At 44.8% G+C, this 22,226-nt stretch overlaps 2 protein-coding genes and 1 pseudogene across 2 annotated transcripts; all 3 read left to right on the forward strand.

Moving 5' to 3' along the window:
- The first annotated feature begins 799 nt into the window (after positions 1–799).
- LOC149949050 (large subunit ribosomal RNA) lies at positions 800–2,067 on the forward strand (annotated as a pseudogene).
- Positions 2,068–2,264: 197 nt separating this feature from the next.
- LOC149949051 (uncharacterized) lies at positions 2,265–5,615 on the forward strand. Its single transcript, XM_090169128.1, has 4 exons — positions 2,265–2,958; positions 3,131–3,318; positions 4,145–4,237; positions 5,583–5,615. The coding sequence occupies exons 1-4, from the start codon at positions 2,265–2,267 to the stop codon at positions 5,613–5,615; spliced, it is 1,008 nt and encodes a 335-aa protein (XP_090025254.1).
- A 15,819-nt stretch (positions 5,616–21,434) lies between these two features.
- Positions 21,435–22,226, forward strand: LOC149949052 (uncharacterized). Its single transcript, XM_090169135.1, has one exon. The coding sequence runs from the start codon at positions 21,435–21,437 to the stop codon at positions 22,224–22,226; it is 792 nt and encodes a 263-aa protein (XP_090025261.1).

Raw genomic sequence — 22,226 nt, forward strand, 5'->3', positions numbered from 1 at the left:
GAAGACGATCGCGTTGACAGAAATCACTTTACCGCCACGAGGCTTCGCTACAATCGAAGACTGCCGAAGGGTAGCGACGTTGTTACGTTAACTAGAATCGAAGGCAACCGAAAGCTAGTTAAATACGATACGTAGTTCATCGTTACACTTTGAAGACGATCTCGTTGACAGAAATTACTTTAAAGCCACGAGGCTTCGCTACAATCGACGACTGCCGAAAGGTAGCGACGTTGTTACGTTAACTAGAATCGAAGGCAACCGAAAGCTAGTTAAATACGATACGTAATTCATCGTTACACTTTGAAGACGATCTCGTTGACAGGAATCACTTTACAGCCGCGAGGCTTCGCTACAATCGAAGACTGCTGAAAGGTAGCGACGTTAACTAGAATCGAAGGCAAGCGAAAGCAAGTTAAAAACGATAAGTAGTTCATCTTCACACTTTGAAGACGATCTCGTTGACAGGAATCACTTTAAAGCCACGAGGCTTCGCTACAATCGAAGACTGCCGAAGGGTAGCGACGTTGTTACGTTAACTAGAATCGAAGGCAACCGAAAGCTAGTTAAATACGATAAGTAGTTCATCCTTACACTTTGAAAACGATCTCGTTGACAGGAATTACTTTAAAGCCATGAGGCTTCGCTTCAATCGACGACTGCCGAAAGGTAGCGACGTTGTTACGTTAACTAGAATCAAAGGCAACCGAAAGCAAGTTAAAAACGATAAGTAGTTCATCTTCACACTTTGAAGATGATCTCGTTGACAGGAATCACTTTACAGCCGCGAGGCTTCGCTACAATCGAAGACTGCTGAAAGGAAGCGACGTTAACTAGAATCGAAGGCAAGCGAAAGCAAGTTAAAAACGATGGACGCGGGCGCACCAAGGCCCCGTCCCGATCGCCTCGTCGACGGGGCGGAGCAAGAGCGTACACGTTGGGACCCGAAAGATGGTTAAATATGTCTGGGCAGAACGAAGCCAGAGGAAACTCTGGTGGAGGTTCGCAGCGATTCTGACGTGCAAATCGATCGTCAGACCTGGGTATAGGGGTGAAAGACTAATCGAACCATCTAGTAGCTGGTTCCCTCCGAAGTTTCCCTCGGGATAGCTGGTACTCGTAGGTTGCAGTCTCATCCGGTAAAGCGAATGATTAGAGGCCTTGGGGACGAAAAGACCTCAACCTATTCTCAAACTTTAAATGGGTGAGAAGTCCGGTTTGCTCGACTGAAGCCCGGACAGTCACTTCGATGCGAGTGCCAAGTGGGCCACTTTTGGTAAGCAGGACTGGCGCTGTGGGATGAACCAAACGCCGGGTTAAGGGGCCCGATGCGAGACGCTCATGAGATCCCTTGAAAGGTGTTGGTTGCTATAGACAGCAGGACGGTGGCCGTGGAAGTCGGAATCCGCTAAGGAGTGTGTAACAACTCACCTGCCGAAGCAACTAGCCCTGAAAATGGATGGCGCTTCAGCGTCGACCCCATACCCGGCCACAGCTGTCGAAATACTAGTATTTTAAACAGCTGTGAGTAGGAGGGGCGCGGAGGCCCGCGTCGAAGGTGCCGGGCGTAAGCCCGCCTGGAGCCGCCTCTGGCGCAGATCTTGGTGGTAGTAGCAAATACTCAAGTGAGAACCTTGAGGACTGAGGTGGAGAAGGGTTTCATGTGAACAGCAGTTAAACATGGGTCAGTCGGTCCTAAGGGATAGGAGAAATCCGTTCCGAGGCGAGACCTCTCAATGCAAGTCTCGCTGGTGACCGAAAGGGAATCGGGTTAATATTCCCGAACCCGGACACGGAGATTGTCCCCTTCGGGGGTACATTGCGGTAACGCAAACGAGCTCGGAGACGTAGATGGGAGTCCCGGGGAGAGTTGTCTTTTCTTTGTAAGGATTCGACTCCCTGGAATCGGCTCGCCCGGAGATAGGGATGGTGTTTCCCTAAAGCTCCGCGCCTCTTGCGGAGTCCGGTGCACTCTCATCGGCCCTTGAAAATCCGAGTAAGAAGTATTGATTTTCATGCCGGACCGTACCCATATCCGCAGCAGGTCTTCAAGGTGAACAGCCTCTAGTCGATAGAAAAATGTAGGTAAGGGAAGTCGGCAAAACCGATCCGTAACTTCGGGACAAGGATTGGCTCTGAGGGCTGGGCCGGTCGGGCTGAGGTCCGAAGCGGGTCTGGCACTGCACCGGGACTGGGTGAGACTGGCCTTCAACGGTTCGGTTTAGCTCGGACCAGCGTCGGGGCCTTCCCGTGGAATGTCTATACTTATGTCTATTTACATACCACCAAATGATGACATTGAATTCCATATCGATAATATTGCGAATCAATTGGAAGTACAGAGTGGAAAAAAGGTTATCTTGTGTGGTGACTTTAACGCCCATCACGCGCTTTGGGGATCAAAGCATCACGATGAGAGGGGTAGGTTGTTAATCGACTTGTTGAACTCGTTTGATTTGAATGTCGAGAACGATCCGGGTAGTGGCCTGACGTTCTGGACCGTTAATGGTAAGAGCTGGGTGGATCTTACGGTATCCAGTATGGCAATTGCGAGTAGAGTAATTGAATGGCGTGTCAGCAACGAGGAAACATGCAGTGAACACAAATACATTTTCTTTGAAATTGGTGATCTTGTCCTGGAGAATGATTCGAATGCAATTCGTGTCAAGGATATTGATCTTGAAAGGTTACAAGATATTATCGTGCCTGACTTGGAGAGGTTGATGGAGTCTCCACTCAACAATGAGGTTGAGGTCGAGGCATGCGCGGTGGAGAATAATAATCTCTTTATTGAACGTTCGAAGGAATGTTCAAGGTTGCGTAAGAATAAGGGGCACAAGTCCACTCCCTGGTGGACGAGCGAACTCAGTGAGAAGAGGAAGGAGTTACGAACGCTCAGGAGGAGGTTCCAAAGAACCAGGGACCATGCAGCCCGGGAGGCGCTAAAGGTCGAGTACCGTCGTGAGCTATAAAGCACTTATAGCAGACTCAAAGCTTAAGTCCTGGCAGGATTTCTGCACAAGGGTTTTAAGGGAGGATCCTTTCTCCCTACCCTATAAGTTGGCCACAAAGAAGGTCAAGTGTAAGAATGCATTAAATTGCATCAAGAAACCGAATGGTTCTTTGACCTCAGGTATTGAGGAGACGTGGTCTACTCTGATGGATACTCTTTTTAAAGAGGACTCCTTGGATGATGATGAGGAGGTTCATATGACAATAAGGGAGTCATTGCACGAAGACTTCATGAGTCAGAATGATGAGCCATTTTTGAGTGATGAGGTCTTGGAGACTATCAACTCTTTAAAAAGGGCAAGGCTCCTGGTGAGGATGGTATCACCATCGAGCTTTTCAAGATATTTTTCTTAGCTTGACCAGCGTTGTTTGTCAGGCTTTTCAACACTTGCCTCAATATGGGATACTTCCCAAAGCTTTGGAAGGTTGCTAAGTTAGTTTTTCTTTATAAAGAAGGCAGAGACAGGCAGGACGCTAAGGCCTACAGGCCAATCTCGCTTCTTCCGGTGGTAGGGAAGGTGCTTGATAAGCTGTTGTCTAGAAGGTTGTATTACTTTCTCCACAGCAACAAATTGCTTAGCGATAAGCAATTTGGGTTTAGACATAGTCGATCCACGACTCTCTGTCTAACCAATATCGTGAACCAAATCAGGGATAACAAAGCAAATAATTGTCACACCAGTCTGATATCTTTAGATATCGAGGGTGCTTTTGACAATGTGTGGATTCCAGGAATCCTACACGGTTTAAGTGTCCGAAGAACATATATGAGACATATGTTAACTATCTGAAGGATAGAGTTGCAGTGGTGAGGGCAGGTAGTACCTGTGTACGGAGAGTACTGACCCGCGGCTTCCCTCAGGGTTCATGCAGTGGACCTCTGCTATTCAATGTGGTTATGGATAGCGCACTGAGGATTGAGTATCCAGAGGATTCTCTAATCCAAGCCTTCGTGGATGACTTGCAGTCATTATTTTGGGGCACGTCCAGGCGTGCTCTCGAAACCACGGGTAAGGTGATCGTGGATAAATTGACTAAGTGGAGCCAAGTCTATAAGCTGAGTTTTTCCATTAAAAAGTAGGCGGCTATCACCTTCGCCGCAAAATCCATAATGAAAAGGCTCCCAATCTATAAGATGGGAGCCGTCAACATTGCAAATATTGACAAGTTGAAAGTTGTCGGTGTCACCATCGACAGCAAGCTTTCCTTTCTTCCTCATATCGAGAAAGTAAGTGTCCGGGTGACGAAGCTGGTGCAAAGCATTGCTTGTTTTGCAAAAGTTGAGTGGAGCCTTGACCATAAAGCGTTAAGGACTATCTACAATGGGTGTATTGTGAGAGTAGTGGCTTACGCTTGCGGTGCTTGGTGGAAGAGCACGCAAAATAGTGTGATGGTGAGGAAGTTGAGCTCAATTCAGAGAATTGCGGCCCTTCTTATTACTTGTGCTTACCGGACTGTCTCGAGCGATGCGCTGCGGATCCTTGCTGGTATTCAACCGTTGGACCTGGTGGTGAGTCAGGAAGCTACTGTGTTCAAGTCCTTTTCTTTTAGAGAAGACAGTAAGCACTGTGGGGTGGAGTTACGTGGTGGTAACTACCTCTACCCAGGCGACCCATGGGAGGACCACCCAGCGGTCAGAAGCAGTATAAACATCACAGAGCAACTACCCAATGGCAATGGGATAGAGGTGTTTACTGACGGTTCGTTGTCCGGTCGGGGTGCCGGAGTGGCATTTGCTGTGTACAGAGATGGTGTGGAAGTGTACAACGAGGTCACTCGCATTAATGGTAAGGTGGATGCGTTTTCTCTTGAGCTCTTAGCAATACATGAGGGTATTTGCTGGTTAAGGACGCATGGTCAACGTCCTGGTTATGGTGCAACGGTTTTTACAGATTGTCTTTTTGCTATTAACGCAATGAGCAATCATAAAAACAATCATGGTTTATGCCATGATATCCGTAAGGTGTTAAAACGGATGGAGACTCAAGTCAACTTTACTTGGATAAAGTCGCACACTGGGTGTGCAGGGAATGAAAGGGCTGACTTTCTTGCAAAGTCAGCAACCGATCTTCCCGAGGAGATGGAGATGAAGCCAACTAAGTTGGTGATTAAAAGGTGGCTCAATGAGGTGACGGCTCAAAGGTTGCAGGAGTCCTGGGATGAGAGTGAGAATGGAAAGGTAACTAAGAAGTACTTTCCTAAGGTCAATGGTAGCTTCAACACGAATTACTATTTGACGCAAATCCTAAGTGGACACGGTAAGTTCCCACTTTACCTGTTCAACTTGGGTCATATTGCATCGCCCAAATGCATATGCGGTGCTCTGGAAGCAGACTCAGAGCACTATGTTCGTAATTGTCCTAGAACGAACCATTTGTTAAGGAGACCAATCCGCGAGAATGGACTCCACAATCTGGATAACGAAACGATCAACGATCTTGAACGCGTAATGCGTTATATCGTTGTGAATTTTGACGAACTCACGAGTGAGTCGTGAGTAGGAGATGCAGGTATACGGGTGTATACCGTTGTGTGTATGTGATTTAGGAAGCATTTCCTATCTTTGTATACAGGTCAACGGCTCGACCGAGACAGATGATGAGTAACCCCTGTAATGCTTTGGTGGTGCACGGGGTATATAAATTCAACAATCTGATGTCTATATACTGGGCCCTAAATGGGTTAGAGTGTGCAATAACTGGTGGCTTTACCGGGGAGTCGGGGTCCGGCTCTTGTAACCCATAAGGGCGGTGGCGCACTGGGAGATGTTAGCTTTGATCAAATGGTCCTATCTCCACCTCCGACTTCGGTCAGGTTTGGGCTGGATACTGAACTTCGGTTCAGGCTAACGGAGAGGGTCCAGGCAACCTGGCCGCCTCGGCGGATTGGGTAGCCTGCTGTGGGGCGGCGAGCCTCCATATGCGGGCACGGCGGTCCTGTTTCCCTGCCTTTTGGGGCCCACCGGGATCTCCGGTGCCAGCTGTGCCGGGTTACTTGGGCTGCTGTGTGCTCGTCGTTCCCCTTTAGGAGGTCTTTCCAAAGGGTTTGGCTCCTTACCTTCATAGGTAGGGTGTCGGCTGGAGTTGCTATAGCATCCATTCTAAATCCCACTGCTGTGTGCGAAGTGGGGATTGGTCCAGCCATTGCTGCACCTTCTGCTGGGTTGAGTGGCTTGCGTCAAAGGTGAGACCATCAGTAGTAGGGTTCTGCTACCCATGCTGGATTTGTCACCTGTCCGGGCTTGGGGACGCTGGCGTAGGGCACTATGATGATAGGCCTCCGGTGGTATGGTCTTTGTTACTAGGTACACCGGGCTATAAATTCTGACACACTGTCTATATACTGGCGTTCCTACTTCCTGGGAACAAAGGTTGGCCAGAGTGTGAAAGCACAACGGATAGCTTCCATCACATTCCAGACCGTCCGGTTAACCTCCCCGAGGTGACCCTGGAAAGAGGTATTCTCTTACAGATGCCGGCGGATCTAGAGCTTGTCATCTCGAGAAACTGACTTAGCTTTCGGCCTGCGAGTTTCGGGTGTCTATGCCCTCTCGCCGATATGGTGTAGGTAAAACCATGTCAAGCTTTTTTACCATAAACACAGGGCGACTGTGAGTCAAGCGATTGGATTATTCTGATCATCTTTTGACGGATAATACCCTCTATCGCAGGGTCTGAGTGAAGCGAATATACTTCTTTAGCCTCTCCTCGATCAAGACCGTCCAGGGTAGTCATCAATTAATGCTGCTTCCTCCCGAGGTGACTCCGGGTAGAGAAAACAATTTATCTAGCTAAACTGGCGGATCTAGAGTAGAGTTATTTACTCGATAAATTTTGAGCCAAGCGTCTCATTAAACTGTCGTGCCCTCCGCATAATGTGTTTATGGGACCAACTGCATGTTCGGTCTGTTAGGTAAGTCGCTTCGGCGCATAGGTTTCTTAGCTCTTCGGAGCTAGTAGTTCCTGCCAAGGGGGAACCTATCTTCGTTTCTTCGGCGGCTGGTTCCTTAACTCCTTGGAGTTAGTAGTTCCCGTTAGGGGGGAACCAGGTCGTCTGCATTCCGCTTTAGTTAGCGGTTTTGCTTGTGTTTGGGGGCTTATTCTCTAAGTTGAGAGATCTTCGTTTAAGTTACAACGAGGCTACCCTCCGGGATATAAAGGGCTGGCAACCCTCCTGGAGAGGGTGTTGTAAGCTTGCCTTGGTGTTTGGTGCTTTTGAGCCTTAGTGTTCGGATTTTGGTTTCGCCGAAGTGCCGTTGTCTGTGGTTGGTCTGGCCCTTTGCTGATCCCCTTAAAGTCCACGCAGGGGGATACATGAAGTACTGTTAGTGGCAGCTCCCTTCCTTGAGTATTTCATGGGAAGTTAAACGAAATTATGAATACGTATAATCCCCTTAAAGTCCACGCAGGGGGATTCATGAAGTTGTGTTGTGGCAGCTCCCTTCCTTGAGTATTTCATGGGGAGTTCAAATAATTATGAACACGCATTTTTCGCTTGCCTTTCTGGCGTGACAGACTTCCTTCCTAGGAAACGTATTTTGGGTCTTTTGACGTCCTGTTTTTCAGGTAATTTAGTTGGACATCCTGTTTTCGCCCTTTTGTTTGCCGTGAAAGGCATTCAGTAAGGCATGGAATGAAGTCCCTGGGAGTTGAGGGGATGTTGCTCTGCGGATCAACAATTCCCAACACGCTTCTTTGGTTTTGGCCTGTGCTGAGACAGATGGTGCGTGCTGGCCGGTATTGCATCAAGCGGATCTCCTTTGGCAGTTCAGTTGCTGAGGAGGAGGTCAATCGGTGTCCATGGTGGGTTCATGGCGCTGAGTATACACCCGTCTTATCTCTGGCTTTCGAATTAAAGTCCCCTGGTGGGGCTCCATGGTGGGTGGGGAGGGACGTTTGTGGATCTTAAGTCTTTTCACATGGCTAATGAAACTAACCAGTCAGAGGTTTTACTGACAACCAAATCACCAACTGGTGAATTAAGTAAATAGAGTTCAGTTAATGAACGTAAACGGCCCCGTACTGAGGCAGAAGTGGTGGAAGTTACTGAAGATCGTATTGAGGATCAGTTGCTGAGTCTTTCTTCAGAGCTAGAATCTGTTTTAACAAACGCAAGTAGTAAGGTGTCAATCGGCGTAGGTGCCAAAATAAGAACTATTTATAAGCAGGTAGAGACCCTAGTCATTGCAAGTAATTTGAAAATAGCTCAACTGATGGGTTCCAGTGAGCAGAAAGACCGGACTATCGAAATTCTTGATAAACAAGAGCACCGTATAACTTCGTTCACTGAGAAAGCCTCAGCATCTGTAGATCCCACTCCGGCAGAGTCCATGGGAATAGTTGGACGACAACGTCTTAAGTCTGAGACGAGAAAGCCTTCCGTCTCAAACAAACCAAAAGTTGCTAAAGTTAAATTGCCTCCGAGGCAAGAAAATGTAGTCTTGCTATACCCGAAAGATAAGGAGGAAACGGCGGATAATTTTAGGCGGCGCCTTGAAAAGGAGTTAGACCCAAAAGGCCATAATATTAAGTCTGTTCGACCCTGTAGGGGCAAGGGTATGGTCGTCCAACTAGAGACCATGGATGATGTCGTTAAATTAAAACGCACCATTGAAGACTCTGAGAGTCTTTCTGAGAATCTGATTATGCGTAGTCCGTCCTTGGGCAAACCAAGGATTGTTGTTTTTAATGTTGATTCGGAGACCTCTAAGGAGGATCTCGTAAGCAAACTTATCGAGAGCAATCGTCTTAAATTTGGGGAGGATGAAATCACCGTCAAATATTTCATTCACACTAAGAAAATGGTAGAGAAGGAAGCTGGCAAGAATTGGGTGCTAGAAATTCCAAATACCATTTTAAACGTTCTTAAATTAGGCAAAAAGAAGCTTCGTATTGGGTGGCAAATTCATGGTTGGAGGGAGTATCTTTTTATCCCGAGGTGCTTTAAGTGTATGGAAATTGGACACGTAATGGCATCTTGCAATCAAAGTTAAAAGCAGGTTTGTTCTCTTTGTGGATCCGAAGAACATAAGTTCACGGTTTGTAATAATGCCATTAGAGGTTGTATTAATTGTGTAAAAAGTAACAGGGATAAAAAGACTAACTTCAACTCGGAGCACTCCTCTCTGGACAATCTTTGTCCACTCTACATGAGGGAACTGCAATATCTGCGATCGAGAACCGATTTCAGCACTAAGCCCGATGGACAATAATATTAAACTGGTCCAAATTAATCTTGGCAAAGGGAAGGTTGCCACGTCTACTTTAAGGCAGACTTGTCAAGAGGGCGGTATCGACATCGCAGTTATTCAGGAACCTCATGTGGTGGACGGTAGGTTGGTGGGTCTCCCACTTTCATCCAGGGTGGTGTGCTCCGACGAGAACCCAAGGACAGCTATTGCCATCTTCAATACGAGGTTTCTTTTAATTAATCTTTTATCTAATGACTACCTTACGATCGTAGGTATCAAGGCGGGGGATTTATCTTTTTTAGTGTTCTCCATTTATATACCTCCTCCCCCGTCGGAGGTCTTGGAAGAACACTTAAATTTAATCTCCGAAAAGATTAGGAACTTTTCTGGCCGTAGAATGTTAATTTGTGGTGATTTCAATTCTCATCATAATCTTTGGGGCTCAAGGGAGAATTGTCCTAGAGGTGTTGCCTGTGTTGACTTTGCGGGGTCTCTGGATCTGGTCGTGTTAAATGATCCTAGTTCAGATCCCACCTTCTCTAGTACCAACGGTAATAGTTGGATAGATCTAACATTGGCTACTATGAATTTTTTCAATATGGTCACTGATGATATTTCCAACAGTGACCATAATTTCATATTTTTTAATATATCCATGACGGATAGGGTCCATAAGGACAGGTATGTTAATTTGAGGGATCTGGACTTGGATCGTTTTCGTGACCAGATCGCTGGTCCTCTTGAGACTCTTAATGAGGTAGCATTTGTCTCTAGAGATCAGATCGATGATGCTGCATCCTCTATTGAGGAAATTTTTCATAATGCATGTGAGGTTAGTAAGAAGCGTAAGGCCTATGTCAAGACATATAACTCGGCTCCCTGGTGGAACGAGGGTCTTGGCATAAAGCGAAATTTAGTACGCACTGCGCGAAAACGTATGCAGGTGGCTAGCGATCCCTTGGTGAGAGAACGCTACAAACATGAATTCTTGACTCTCCAGAGAGAGTACAAGAGCCTTATCATTTCTTCTAAGTTGGAGTCTTGGAGGGACTTCTGCTCTTCTGTGTCGAAGGAGGATCCTTACTCTCTTCCTTATAAATTGGCAACTGGCAAGGCCAAACGTAAAGATGCTGTCTCCTGTGTGGAACGAGATGATGGCACGCTGACAGAGGGACTTACCGAAACATATGAAACTATTCTTAATTATCTTTTTTAGACGACTCGCAGGCTGATGACCTTGAAGTACACAAGGAAATCAGAGAGTCAGTCGAAACACCGTACGTCGAGTCAGACGACGTAGATTTTAAAGAAGAGTAAGTACTTAATGTCATTGATTCCTTCAAAAGGGGCAAGACCCAGGGCTTTGATGGCATTACCATTGAATTTTTTTAGATTATGTTCTTGGTCTTTCCCTTGGTTTTCGTGCGCCTCTACAATGCATGTTTGACTCTTGGGCACTTCCCAAAAATTTGGAAAGTGGCAAGGATTGCATTTATACAGGGTCTTTTTTTTGCTCGGAAAAGTGTTTTTTTTTTCAAAAACTATTTATAGTACCGATTTCAAATTTGGAAGGTCAATTCTCTATACCGGGGGACATCAGTTTGAGAAATTTGAGCGTTTTCGGTAATGTTTTTCACCAATTTTGATAAATTATTTTTCGACCACTAGGTGCGAGATAAAAAATTACTATTATAAAGTTGTAGGCCGTCATCGAAAACCCTTAAAAATTGTTCACTCGACGAAAAACAACTTATTTATCAGTGAAAATTCGAGCTTGAAAAATTTACAAGTTGGTGAAGCCAAATTACGATTGTTTGAAACGATAATTGAAAAGGGAACAAGTCTAATACAAACGTAGTAGAGTTTTCACACTTGAAAAAATGTACACGTTTGGTTTTTAAATACAGATATTTTATTCACATACATTTTTACAAAACATTTTCAATAATATCACCATTGGCTGCAACACAGGTTTGTGCGCGGACAATTAAGTTCTCAAACGCTTTCTCTACCATTTCTGGTGTGACGTCTCGGCAAGCACTGATTATTCGTCTAATGAGTTCCTCCCTAGTTTCAATGGGCGTGGCGTATACCTTTGCTTTAACGAATCCCCAGATAAAATAATCCAGCGGTGTTAGGTCAGGTGACCTTGCTGGCCAATGCACTGGACCATTTCTCCCTATCCACCTTTCAGGAAACTCGTTGTTGAGGTGCTCAGTTACTTGCCGGGAAAAATGCGGAGGGGCGCCATCTTGCTGAAACCACAACTGACGTCTTTCACCCAATGGAAGGTCGTCGATTGCGTCACTCAGTTCGTTCTGTAGAAAATGTAAATACCTTTGGCCGTTGAGGTTCGTCGGCAGGAAAAAGGGACCAATCAAACGGTTTCCAACAAGTCCAACCCAAACATTGACCCGTTCAAATTGAACCTGGTGATGATATTCAAAACCCCAATGTGGGTTGATGTCAGACCAAAGATGGCTGTTTTGATGATTAAAGGGCCCATATCTAGAAAATGACGCTTCGTCGGAGAACAAAACATGGCGCAAAAATTGTCTATCTTCTTGGACAGCATTTAGTAAACAGTTGCTAAATTCATAACGTCTTTGATGGTCTCCGTCAATTAGTCCTTGGTGTAGCGTAGCTCTGTATGGGTGATAGCGATTCTTACGAAGAATTTTCCACACACGATTTGCAGAACAACCCAAATCAGCAGCGGCGTTAGCGCAACTGTGACGAGGATATGCCACAAAGTACGCGAGTACATTGTTCTCGAAGTCTAAATCCGGTTGACCCAATCCGCGAAACCTAGGTTGCAAGTTACCAAATTGATTGAAATCGTGAATTGCTCGTCTTACTGTATTTACAGATGGTGCTCCATTTGGATGTCTTTCTGCGAAGATTTCAGTCACTCTTCTAAGGTTTTGCGCTGCTTCTCCATAGTAAATGGCAACTATCTCGGTACGCTCAGCCACTGAATAACGAGGCATTGTTCGAAATATTATCAAACAATGATAATAATCTCCCAAAGTTTTCCTTTAAATACCCAATGCATGTTTAGGATTGACCTATAGCCTCGTGTTTTTTAAATCCGGTCGTTTTTTTAACCATAGTTTCAACTGGATTAGGTAATTCGGTTTCAATTATCGTTTCAAACAATCGTAATTTGGCTTCACCAACTTGTAAATTTTTCAAGCTCGAATTTTCACTGATAAATAAATTGTTTTTCGTCGAGTGAACAATTTTTAAGGGTTTTCGATGACGGCCTACAACTTTATAATAGAAATTTTTTATCTCGCACCTAGTGGTCGAAAAATAATTTTTCAAAATTGGTGAAAAACATTACCGAAAACGCTCAAATTTCTCAAACGGATGTCCCCCGGTATAGAGAATTGACCTTCCAAATTTGAAATCGGTACTATAAATAGTTTTTGAAAAAAAAAACACTTTTCCGAGCAAAAAAAGACCCTGTATAAAAGGAATGGAGGGATAGGCGGAACGCTCGATCGTACCGACCGATCTCTCTACTGTCAGTAGTGGGTAAGGTTCTTGATAAACTCTTATCAAGAAGACTGTACTACTCTCTTCATAAGAGAGGTCTCATGAATTCAGCCCAATATGGGTTCAAACATGGCCGCTCCACGACGCATGCTCTTTATAACATCGTCGAATGTGTTAAGCATAACAAAGAGAGTGGTCTGCACACCAGTCTTATCTCCCTAGACGTAGAGGGGGCCTTTGACAATGTCTGGGTTCTGGGGGTCCTATCAAGACTCCGGCAGGTTGCTTGTCCAAAGAACTTGTATTATTTATACAAAAGTTTCTTAAGTAACAGAATTGCTTCGATTGATATTGGCGGTAGTGTTCTTAGTAAGTCACTTACCAAGGGGTGTCCACAGGGTTCTTGTAGCGGACCTCTTCTCTTCAATTTAGTCATGGACGGCGCTTTGAGTCGGGTTTACCCGGCTGCAAGTGCTATTCAGGCCTTTGCAGATGACCTGCAGGCGATGGTTTGGAGTTCCTCGAGGCGGGGCCTTGAGGTTCTTGGTAACGAAGTTCTGGATACTCTCAATCAGTGGAGTTCAATTTATAAATTGAAGTTCTGCACAAGGAAGACCGTTGCAATCACCTTTGCGAAAACAAAGGTGATGAATCGGCTTCCTATGTTTTCTCTTAGTAATGAGAGAATCCTTAATGTCAAGACCGTTAAGGTTTTGGGCGTTACCTTGGATCAAACTTTATGCTTCTTACCTCACTTAGAGGAGGTAAAGAATAAGGTTGCTCGTCTCGTTCAGTCCATTGCTTGTTTTGCAAAGGTCGAGTGGGGTCTGGATTATAGAGCCTTAAGAGTGGTATATAAAGGATGCATTGAACGTATTGTCACCTACGAAGCTGGCGCATGGTGGCGCGAGACTGAGAACTCTTTGATGGTTCGAAAGCTCAGGTCAATCCAACGGGTTGCGGCACTTCGAGTCTGTTGTGCATATCGTACAATATCTACCGATGCAATATTGATAATTACCAACTTAACCCCGATAGAAAGCGTTGTAAGTGAGGAAGCAACCATCTTAAGGTCTTTATACCAACAGATGTGCGCTAAACACTGTGATTACAATGTAATAGGTGGAAATTTTCTTAACCCGGGCGACCCTTGGGCAAGGCACCCAGCCTCTCGTGTAGAGATTTCAAGTGGAGACGCTCTTCCCACTAATGCAGGTTTAGAGATCTTCTCCGATGGTTCGCTATCGGAGAATGCCGCTTCTGCGGCATATGTGGTCTTTTTAAATGGATTGGAACTCGTGTCAAATACATTTCGTCTCGACATGAGTTATAATCCTAGTATTTATTATATTGAGCTTTACTCCATTTTGGAGAGCATTAAGTGGTTCGCTAGGGAGCGACCCCACGATGAAGAGGTATCTATCTTTAGTGATAGTTTATCTTATCTACGAGCCATTGGAAATCCTTCCAACCTTAATGGAATGTGTGCTAACATTAGGGATTTGATTAATAATCACGGTGCTAGAATCACCCTTAATTGGGTTAAGGCACACAGTGGTATTCTAGGTAACGAGAGAGCGGATGCGCTGGCCAAGAGCGCATTGACAAATCAGATGATCCATTCTATTAAACCCGACAAGGGCAGTATTAAAAGTATTTTGAGGGGCATTACCAAGAGGCATTGGCAGCGTAGTTGGAGCGCCAGTGATAAAGGCAATGTTACAAGGAATTTTATTCCTAACGTGGGCACAATGCAATCAACCCTAACCACTTCTCAACGCAGATTCTTAGTGGTCACGGCAAGTTTCCTAGCTACTTGCATGGTTTAGGACATGTGCTCAGTCCTGCCTGTGTTTGTGGGTCAGATACAGGCAATTCTGAGCACTACTTAGTTAATTGTCCTCTCACTCTCCATCTAGTCCCTAGGGGCAACCTCAGGGATATGAAGCTCACAGAAAAGATGATTGTTTTCGATAATGTTATGCGTTTCATAGCTAGTACCTTCGGGGACATTTGTCCAGGTTGTTGCTAGTTTTTTATTGTTTTTATTTTTACACGCCGTTTAAGAGGTTTTATTCCTTTACCCCTTTTTACAAGGTTTTTATACATGTTCCGTGCTGTGGTTTTACTTTTTAATTAAATAAAAAGAAATTGCGGGATGCGTGATGATGAACATGCGTGGAAAGTTACAAACTAGTTTGTATAACTTGTGGTACCCCCAGTAGTGCCTAGCGGAACTGGGGGTATATAAATACTATAATCTGATGTCTAATTAAAACAAAGCATTGCGATGGCCGTTGATCAGTGTTGACGCAATGTGATTTCTGCCCAGTGCTCTGAATGTCAAAGTGAAGAAATTCGGGAGTAACTATGACTCTCTTAGTGGACAGTCACTGTCGAAGGCTTAGATGTTACCTTTGAGTCGCACCGCACGGATGACAAACTCATTTACCACACTAGGGATAACTCCTATGCAATAATAGGAAAGAGACTATGTAGTGAAACCTAAGCAGAGAGAACCCCCCACAGCCCAGAAGATCATGAACTTTATTGCACTGAACCATGACTGGGCTAACACTATGGCAAATGACCTAGCGTTCCCGGCAGAAGCCGTTGAGCCTGCTTACAATTTTCTTTTGGGTTGCAGATACTATAGCCTTTATTGGGTTGCATTAGTTGTACAACATGAGTTAGAGTATTCAGTAGAGAGCACCATACCAGCTATGCCTGTTAATGCGGTTAAGACTGCACTGGATATACTGAGGAACAAAGAGAATTACTGCACTGCTCTCTGTGCAAGGGCCTTGTCATACCGTAGAACCAATTATGCAATGGGTCATCCGGATGCTCAAGGAGTAGTAAAGAAGTTAATGCAGGTTCAGAAATTTAAAACATTAATCCAACGGCATAAGGCATCAGTTGAAAAGTTATACTATCAAGCAACCCACCCAGCATCTCCTCATGTGTTGCTGACTGTCCTATGCAAAGACGATCTCTACTGTTGGTCGGCTTTTGGTCCCAGATGGGGTCTACCTATAGGACTAAAACCTTCTAGCTCCTTAGATCTCCGTTCCAATCAATTCGGGAGTGTGTCAGGCACTGCATGGACAGTCGATAGCTTTGCAGTACTGATAAATCTCGCTGAAGAAAGCTTAACTGCCCTGTTGCGTAATGTACCAAGATTGGACTCTTTTGTTAAGGCCCGATTAAGAGTGATGGCATTTGGCATGGCAGTTCACCAAGGGGCAAGGTGGTGGATGAATGGCAACCCTTTTGGGTACTTGGATAGTAAATTTCAACAAAAAGATGCTGCTTTCTTGCCACTTATCCACGAATTAGCTTACATCAGCCAATCGTATTACTCGCAGAATTCCATTGCTGATGCCCCAGCACTAAAACAGGCAGCAAAGGATTTATCAGATTCGACTGTAAGGACCGCCTGGGATCAGATTGCACAGCTTAGCAATCAAACTAGCTCCAAGGACATTGCAGTGTTCTTTATGGCTTTGAAAGGCATCTCTGAAACATCCGCAGTCACTGATTTAGTATCGGATGTCGTGACCGAGCAGGAACAGGGTTACAAGGCCTTAGTAGCAGGGCGAGATAGAATCAACCAGATCCTGAATGTAACATAAGATCCCCTCCCTTCGTTAGCAAAGTTCCAGGATGCTACCATTGCTGCAAAGGCCACATACGAACAGTCGAGGAACAGGAAGAACATCAACCCAGCAATCAAGGCAATTGCTGCATCAATATAAGACTTTTGTGTTTAATACTTACTTTCATTTATGTTTTATTCTTTTTACCCTAGTATTGTAATAAACTAGAGCCACAACTGTAAAGCAACAGATGTAAAAAACCATATATTATTTCATGTAACCATATTCATATTACAGAAAAAAACTGAAATGGTCGCCAACTTCGGTTCCCTGTGGGGTTTTGTTTTTTTTAATTGTTTTCTGAAGCTCTGGCGCGTATATCTGAGCTGTGCTCATAGTACCACTTTGTTAAAATTAAATTTCTATTTATAAGCTAGTTGGAAGCTCACATGCTCTGTTAGCTAGTGGTAATTTTATTTCCCCCCTGTCCACTTTGTAACACCTCCTGTGACAGGGGGTTGATCTGTACTCCTTTTTAACTAAAAAGTGAATAATTAAAGTTGTAATAACCCAATGCCTCGTCATCAAATTAGTGACGCGCATGAATGGATTAACGAGATTCCCACTGTCCCTATCTACTAGTATGCTTTCTAAGTGACAAGTCACGTATTTTTTTGCTCTTCAAAAAGCTACCTAATTTTGAAATAATTATCGCTTTTCAGTCACGAGTTTTTGTGTCAAGTTGCTCCAACCATCCCTGCACCTGAGGAACAAGAAATTTTGGGGATATCTTCATTAGGACCCCCTCTACGAGGGTTTCTGTGCGCCCTTCAGCGGATTTTCAATGGAAAATTAACATTGTAAAGAACTTTCGTCCTTTGAAAACTTCAAAACATTTTCGGTAAATAAGAAGCCGTATCCAAGAAAAACAAGAAAACCACCGTCCATCGGATCAGCTGTTGGATCTCCTTCAGTGGATTAGTGCAGACTGCGGGCTAGACCACCAGCCAATCCCAGCAAGCCACGTCTGCTTCGCTTAGTCTTCCAGTACCAACAACTCCTTCCTTCAGTGGACTAGTGCAGACTGCGGGCTAGACCACCAGCCAATCCCAGCAGGCCACGTCTTCCTCTTTCAAATATCAACGAACTCCATTGCCTCCTTCAGCAACGTCATCGCTTTTATCATCGAAGTGGACCACGGCACCTTTATACTAACGGAGCGGTTCGTACACTTTACCTACTAGCTTCCCCTAGGCATTGGTTATCTGCCGTATAATACGGCTGTAGCTAGTCTAGTTTAGATAGTATCCCCTCTTAGACCTTCTTAGAGGTAGTGTCGTGGGCAGGGGGGAGGTTATAAATTTTGTTTTTTTGCTGGGGGCACAAGGGTCACGCCCGTTTTTGTGTCTCTAGGCGTTTCACGTTTGCCGTTAGGCGTTACAGTGCTTCATTTTTACCATCTATAACAGCAGACGCTGGAAGCTATCCTTTACTGTATTCGCTGGCTGCAAACTTTACACTTTTTGTCTTTTCTACGGGGAGTTAGCGAGGGCGGAATTCGCAAACTTCGTGACGTCACAGGGCCTAAACGGTTCCTTCTATCAAAATTTGGACAACATTTTCACCGACTAAACTATTAGTTTAGTGTTTGTCCCCCTCGTTCGTTTGCCCCCTTTTTGGACCTTTTCGGACCATTTTTGGAATTTTTGTTTCTTCTTCCACGCGCTTCCAAGTTGCCATTTTCTTCAACAAGCCATATCTCGGAAACCATTTGTGCTAGCCAAATTTCAATTGTATTTTTGATATCTTAACCCCTACGCTGTCGTTCGCTCTTCCATCCGCGACCTTCAAGATCTTCTCCATAGCGAGTCTGAAAGCATTAAAAAGTTGACCAGAGAGAAAATTTCTGATCTCTTTGAGCTTCTTGCGTCGATTGTCTCCGACCAGCAACTTTCTATTAGCCACCTCGAGGGTGTTCTGGAGGAGCGCAATCGTATTATCAGGGATATTCGACGATCCAAATCATCGGATTCGCCGCCGGTCAACCCACCACTCAACCAGTCAGATTGGCCCCCTCTCCCTAGACAACGACCACCTCTTATTCGACCACTCCCACTCTGCATCTGTCCAGGAGAGAGTCAACCCTCAGGCAATCGGAATAGGAATCGATCACGTTCGTCCTTGCCGTAACGGTAAGGGTGACGTGATTAGATGTCCTACGAAAAATGATATATCCATTCTAAAAACTCATCTTGAGTCTGCTTCGGCGTCCCAGGATGAATTCACCTTGGTCTCGCCTAAGCGCTTTCAGCCGCGTATTATGGTCTCTGGAGTGGATAAATCCATTTCGAAAGAAACTCTGGTTGACACTATCATTGCTCAGAACGATCTTAGTGATAACCAGGATTCTATCACTCCATGTTTAAGTCTCCGTGGCCCAAATGACTCCAACCATTGGATCATAGAATGCCCACCCAATGTTTTCAATATTTAATGGCGAAACGACGCATGTACTTGGGTTGGGTAAGCTACCCAATACGGGAACACATCGACGTGCCACAATGTTTTAAATGCGGCCTGGTGGGCCATCGTCGATCACGTTGCCAATCTCCCATTCAGATATGTACTATCTGCGGGGGTGAACACTCGTATCGCGAATTCGTCAACAAAACCAATCCTTCCTGCCGCAATTGCTCACTTTCCAACACCACTAAACCTACAACGCTAGCAACCAATCATTTCAGTCTCAGTTTCCAATGCCCTTCATATGTAAGGGAGCTCCAACTTCGTCAATCTCATATTTGCTATGACCCGTCACAGTGATAATTTTCCTTCGACAATCAAATTTCTTCAACTCAATTTAGGTCGCTCAATCCAAGTCACGGCAAACATATGCCAAATCTTCTTAGAAGAAAAAATTTACATTTCTCTTATTCAGGAACCTTACGTTTCTGTACCAAATTCCATTATCGGCTTTCCTCTGTCTTCTCGTATTTTTTCTTCGGCACTTAACGCGCGTTGCGCCATAATAGTCTTACGTAACGACATAGATGTGTTTCTTATCAGCGCCTTTAGTGATTTAGTATGTATTGATGTTCGCTACCGATCATTCCATTTTAGGGTCTGTTCTGTTTACGCGTCTCCCACCTGTGATTTCTCGAATTTTTTAATCAATCTCAGCTCGGCCTTAACCCCTACTCCCATTCTGATTTGTGGCGACTTTAATACCAAACACCCCCTTTGGGGCTCGCCGACCATTTGCCCAAGTGGGGATCCAATGATTGATTTCATCAATACTGAAGACCTTTTCGTAATCAATAACCCCTGTCTGGCCCCATTTTCACTAGCGCTATGGGTCGTAGTTGGATCGATTTTGGGCTGTGTTCGGGTTCCCTATTTGACAAAATCCTTAACTGGTCAGTTTCTGACTCCGAATTCTGCTCGGACCACCGCTTCATTTTATTCGCCTTATGCTCCAATACTAATCCCTCGTGCATGCCCGACACCTTCAGTACCCGTTCGGTTGATTGGACCAATTTTGTCAAAGCTGCAAAGTTGGTCTTTGATCGCCTGTTATTACCACCCTTAAATTAGACCAAGGACATCGACAATTACGTCTCCCTTTTAACATCTAATGTAACTACTATCTGCAAGGCCACCTTAAAAGTGAAGAGGGCTGGTCGCTTTAAATCAGTGCCTTGGTGGAATGATTCATTGGCTATTGAGCGTAAGATAGTCCGTGCTCTCCGTCGCCGATGGCAGTGCAATTGTGATCCTACAGCGCGTAATGATCTCCACATAGCTTATAAACGTGGTCTCGCAATTTACAAAAGATCCATTAAGACAGCTAAACAAAAGTCGTGGGAGTCCTTTTGCACGTCGGTGGACGCCAATTCTCCATTTTCTTTACCCTACAAAATTTGTGCTAATAAAATCTATACGCCCCCCACTCTATCATGTATTTCTAAACCTGATGGGTCTCTTACCACAAATCTTAAAGACACGGTACAGGTCATTCTCGATAATTCATTTCTTCGCAATTCCCTTACTTCCGATATTCTTACACCGAATGACTTTATATTCACAGACAATGAATATGAGTCCTATCGACCTTTTCCAGTGGTCGTGCTTCTGGGTTGGACCGCATCCCAATTGAAGTGGTTTTGCATGCCTTAACCGATAACATCCGACACTTAACTCACCTGTACAACGCCTGCCTTACCCTAAGATATTTTCCGGACTCACTCAAGTTATCTAAGGCCATCCTACTTAAAAAACCAAACCGCGACTCTAAATGTCCAGACTCATATAGACATTTGTATTCCACCATCATTTGGAAAGGTTCTCGATAAGCTTTTGACAAACCGGCTAACTCATTTCTTGGAGCGGAATTCATTGCTCGATCATAGGCAATTTGGCTTTCGATCAGGCTTATCCAACTCTCACGCTCTTGGTCGTGCGGTGGATTTCGCTTACGAGAATAGAGCATCAAATTTCTACACATCTTTTCTTTCACTTGATATCAAGGGAGCTTTCGATAACATCTGGGTCCCTAGTATTCTCGCGGCCCTTCGTTCGTAGCGTTGCCCGAGAAATATCTATTACCTAATTGAAACCTTCCTTCTTAGACGAAAGGCGGTCTATTCTACCACTAACTTCGAGCTGGTCAAGGATGTTTCCCGTGGCTTTACCCAGGGGTCGTGCATTGGTCCAATTTTGTGGAATATTGTTTGCGACTCTGTTTTTTCTCTGCCCCTTCCACCTGGTGCAGATATTCAATCTTTCGCTGACGACCTCTTGGGAATGCTACGCTCTTCATCGCGCCGTTTGTTGGAACAACTTGGTCAGGAGTTTTATCATCCCTTCACAACTGGGCTATCAGCAATAAACTTTGCTTTTCTATGTCTAAATCGAAGGCAATTACCTTCGGTAAGACCGCTAAACCCGTTGCCCGTCTCCCATATTTCAGACTTAACGGCTCCGCACTCCCCAACGTCAATTCGTTCGTTTATCTCGGTGTCACTATTGACTCCGGATTGTCATGGCTCCCACATCCTCTCTCAATTAAGATCAAGGTGTCTTCTTTAGTTCAGAGTATGGCTGCAGTCGCTCGAAAACACTGGGGGGTGAAAGGGATGGCACTTCAGTCCCTTTACAAGAGAGGGCTGGAACGTATTATAGTCTACGCTTGTGGTGTTTGGTGGAAGGAGAAGGGAAATTCAATCATGTTAAGAATGCTATCTTCGATCCAACGAATTTGCCTTCTTCGAATTTCTCGAAGTTACCGCGCTGCTTCAACCATGAGCTTACTTACCATAACCGGCATACAACCAGTCGCGTTTACCATAAGTCAGGAATCTACCATCTTTCGGACATACAATATGGGTCAGAACAGTCTTCACTGTGACATTTTCTTCTCTGATGAGGGCTTCTTAAAACCCGATCTCCTTCTTACCATTCATCCAGCGCAACACCCCACTATCACCTACGCCCAGCCCTCGCCTTCAGGATTGGGCTTGGAGATATTTACAGATATTGCCTTTGTAGTATACGCTAATTCAGTTGAACTTTTATATAGACAATTTACACTACCCCCTAGCGCTGACATTTTTCACGCCGAGGTTCTCGCTATTTACCACGCACTGCTTTGGATATCAGATAATAATCTCGACTCTACCACCAATATTTTCACTGACAGCTTCTCTTCTATTTCCGCTATTCGTAATCCCCGTAACACTAACATTTTTATCAATAAAATTAAAAAGCTACTCTTCCAATTTTCCAATGTTATCTTACTTTGGACAAAGGCCCATTGCGGTACCGCAGGCAATGAACGAGCAGATGAATTAGCCAAAAATGCTCACCAATCACCAACAGCTATTGCTATTCCCTTGCCCTTAACAAAGCTCTCCTTTAAAAAACACTAA

Source organism: Leiobunum rupestre, chromosome 3, assembly GCF_980474605.1.
Source record: "Leiobunum rupestre chromosome 3, qqLeiRupe1.1.hap1, whole genome shotgun sequence".
Taxonomy (NCBI): Eukaryota; Metazoa; Arthropoda; class Arachnida; order Opiliones; family Sclerosomatidae; genus Leiobunum; species Leiobunum rupestre.

What these genes read in the sequence shown, in the direction of transcription:
- LOC149949051 (XM_090169128.1), top strand. Translation starts at nt 2,265, where the DNA reads ATGTCTATTTACATACCACCAAATGATGACATTGAATTCCATATCGAT. An exon ending in TAAAAAGGGCAAGGCTCCTG is followed by an intron (nt 3,319 to 4,144) that starts GTGAGGATGGTA and finishes CCAATCTATAAG; the next exon opens with ATGGGAGCCGTCAACATTGC. An exon ending in TTCTTCCTCATATCGAGAAA is followed by an intron (nt 4,238 to 5,582) that starts GTAAGTGTCCGG and finishes CTTTGTATACAG; the next exon opens with GTCAACGGCTCGACCGAGAC.
- LOC149949052 (XM_090169135.1), top strand. Translation starts at nt 21,435, where the DNA reads ATGGCACTTCAGTCCCTTTACAAGAGAGGGCTGGAACGTATTATAGTC.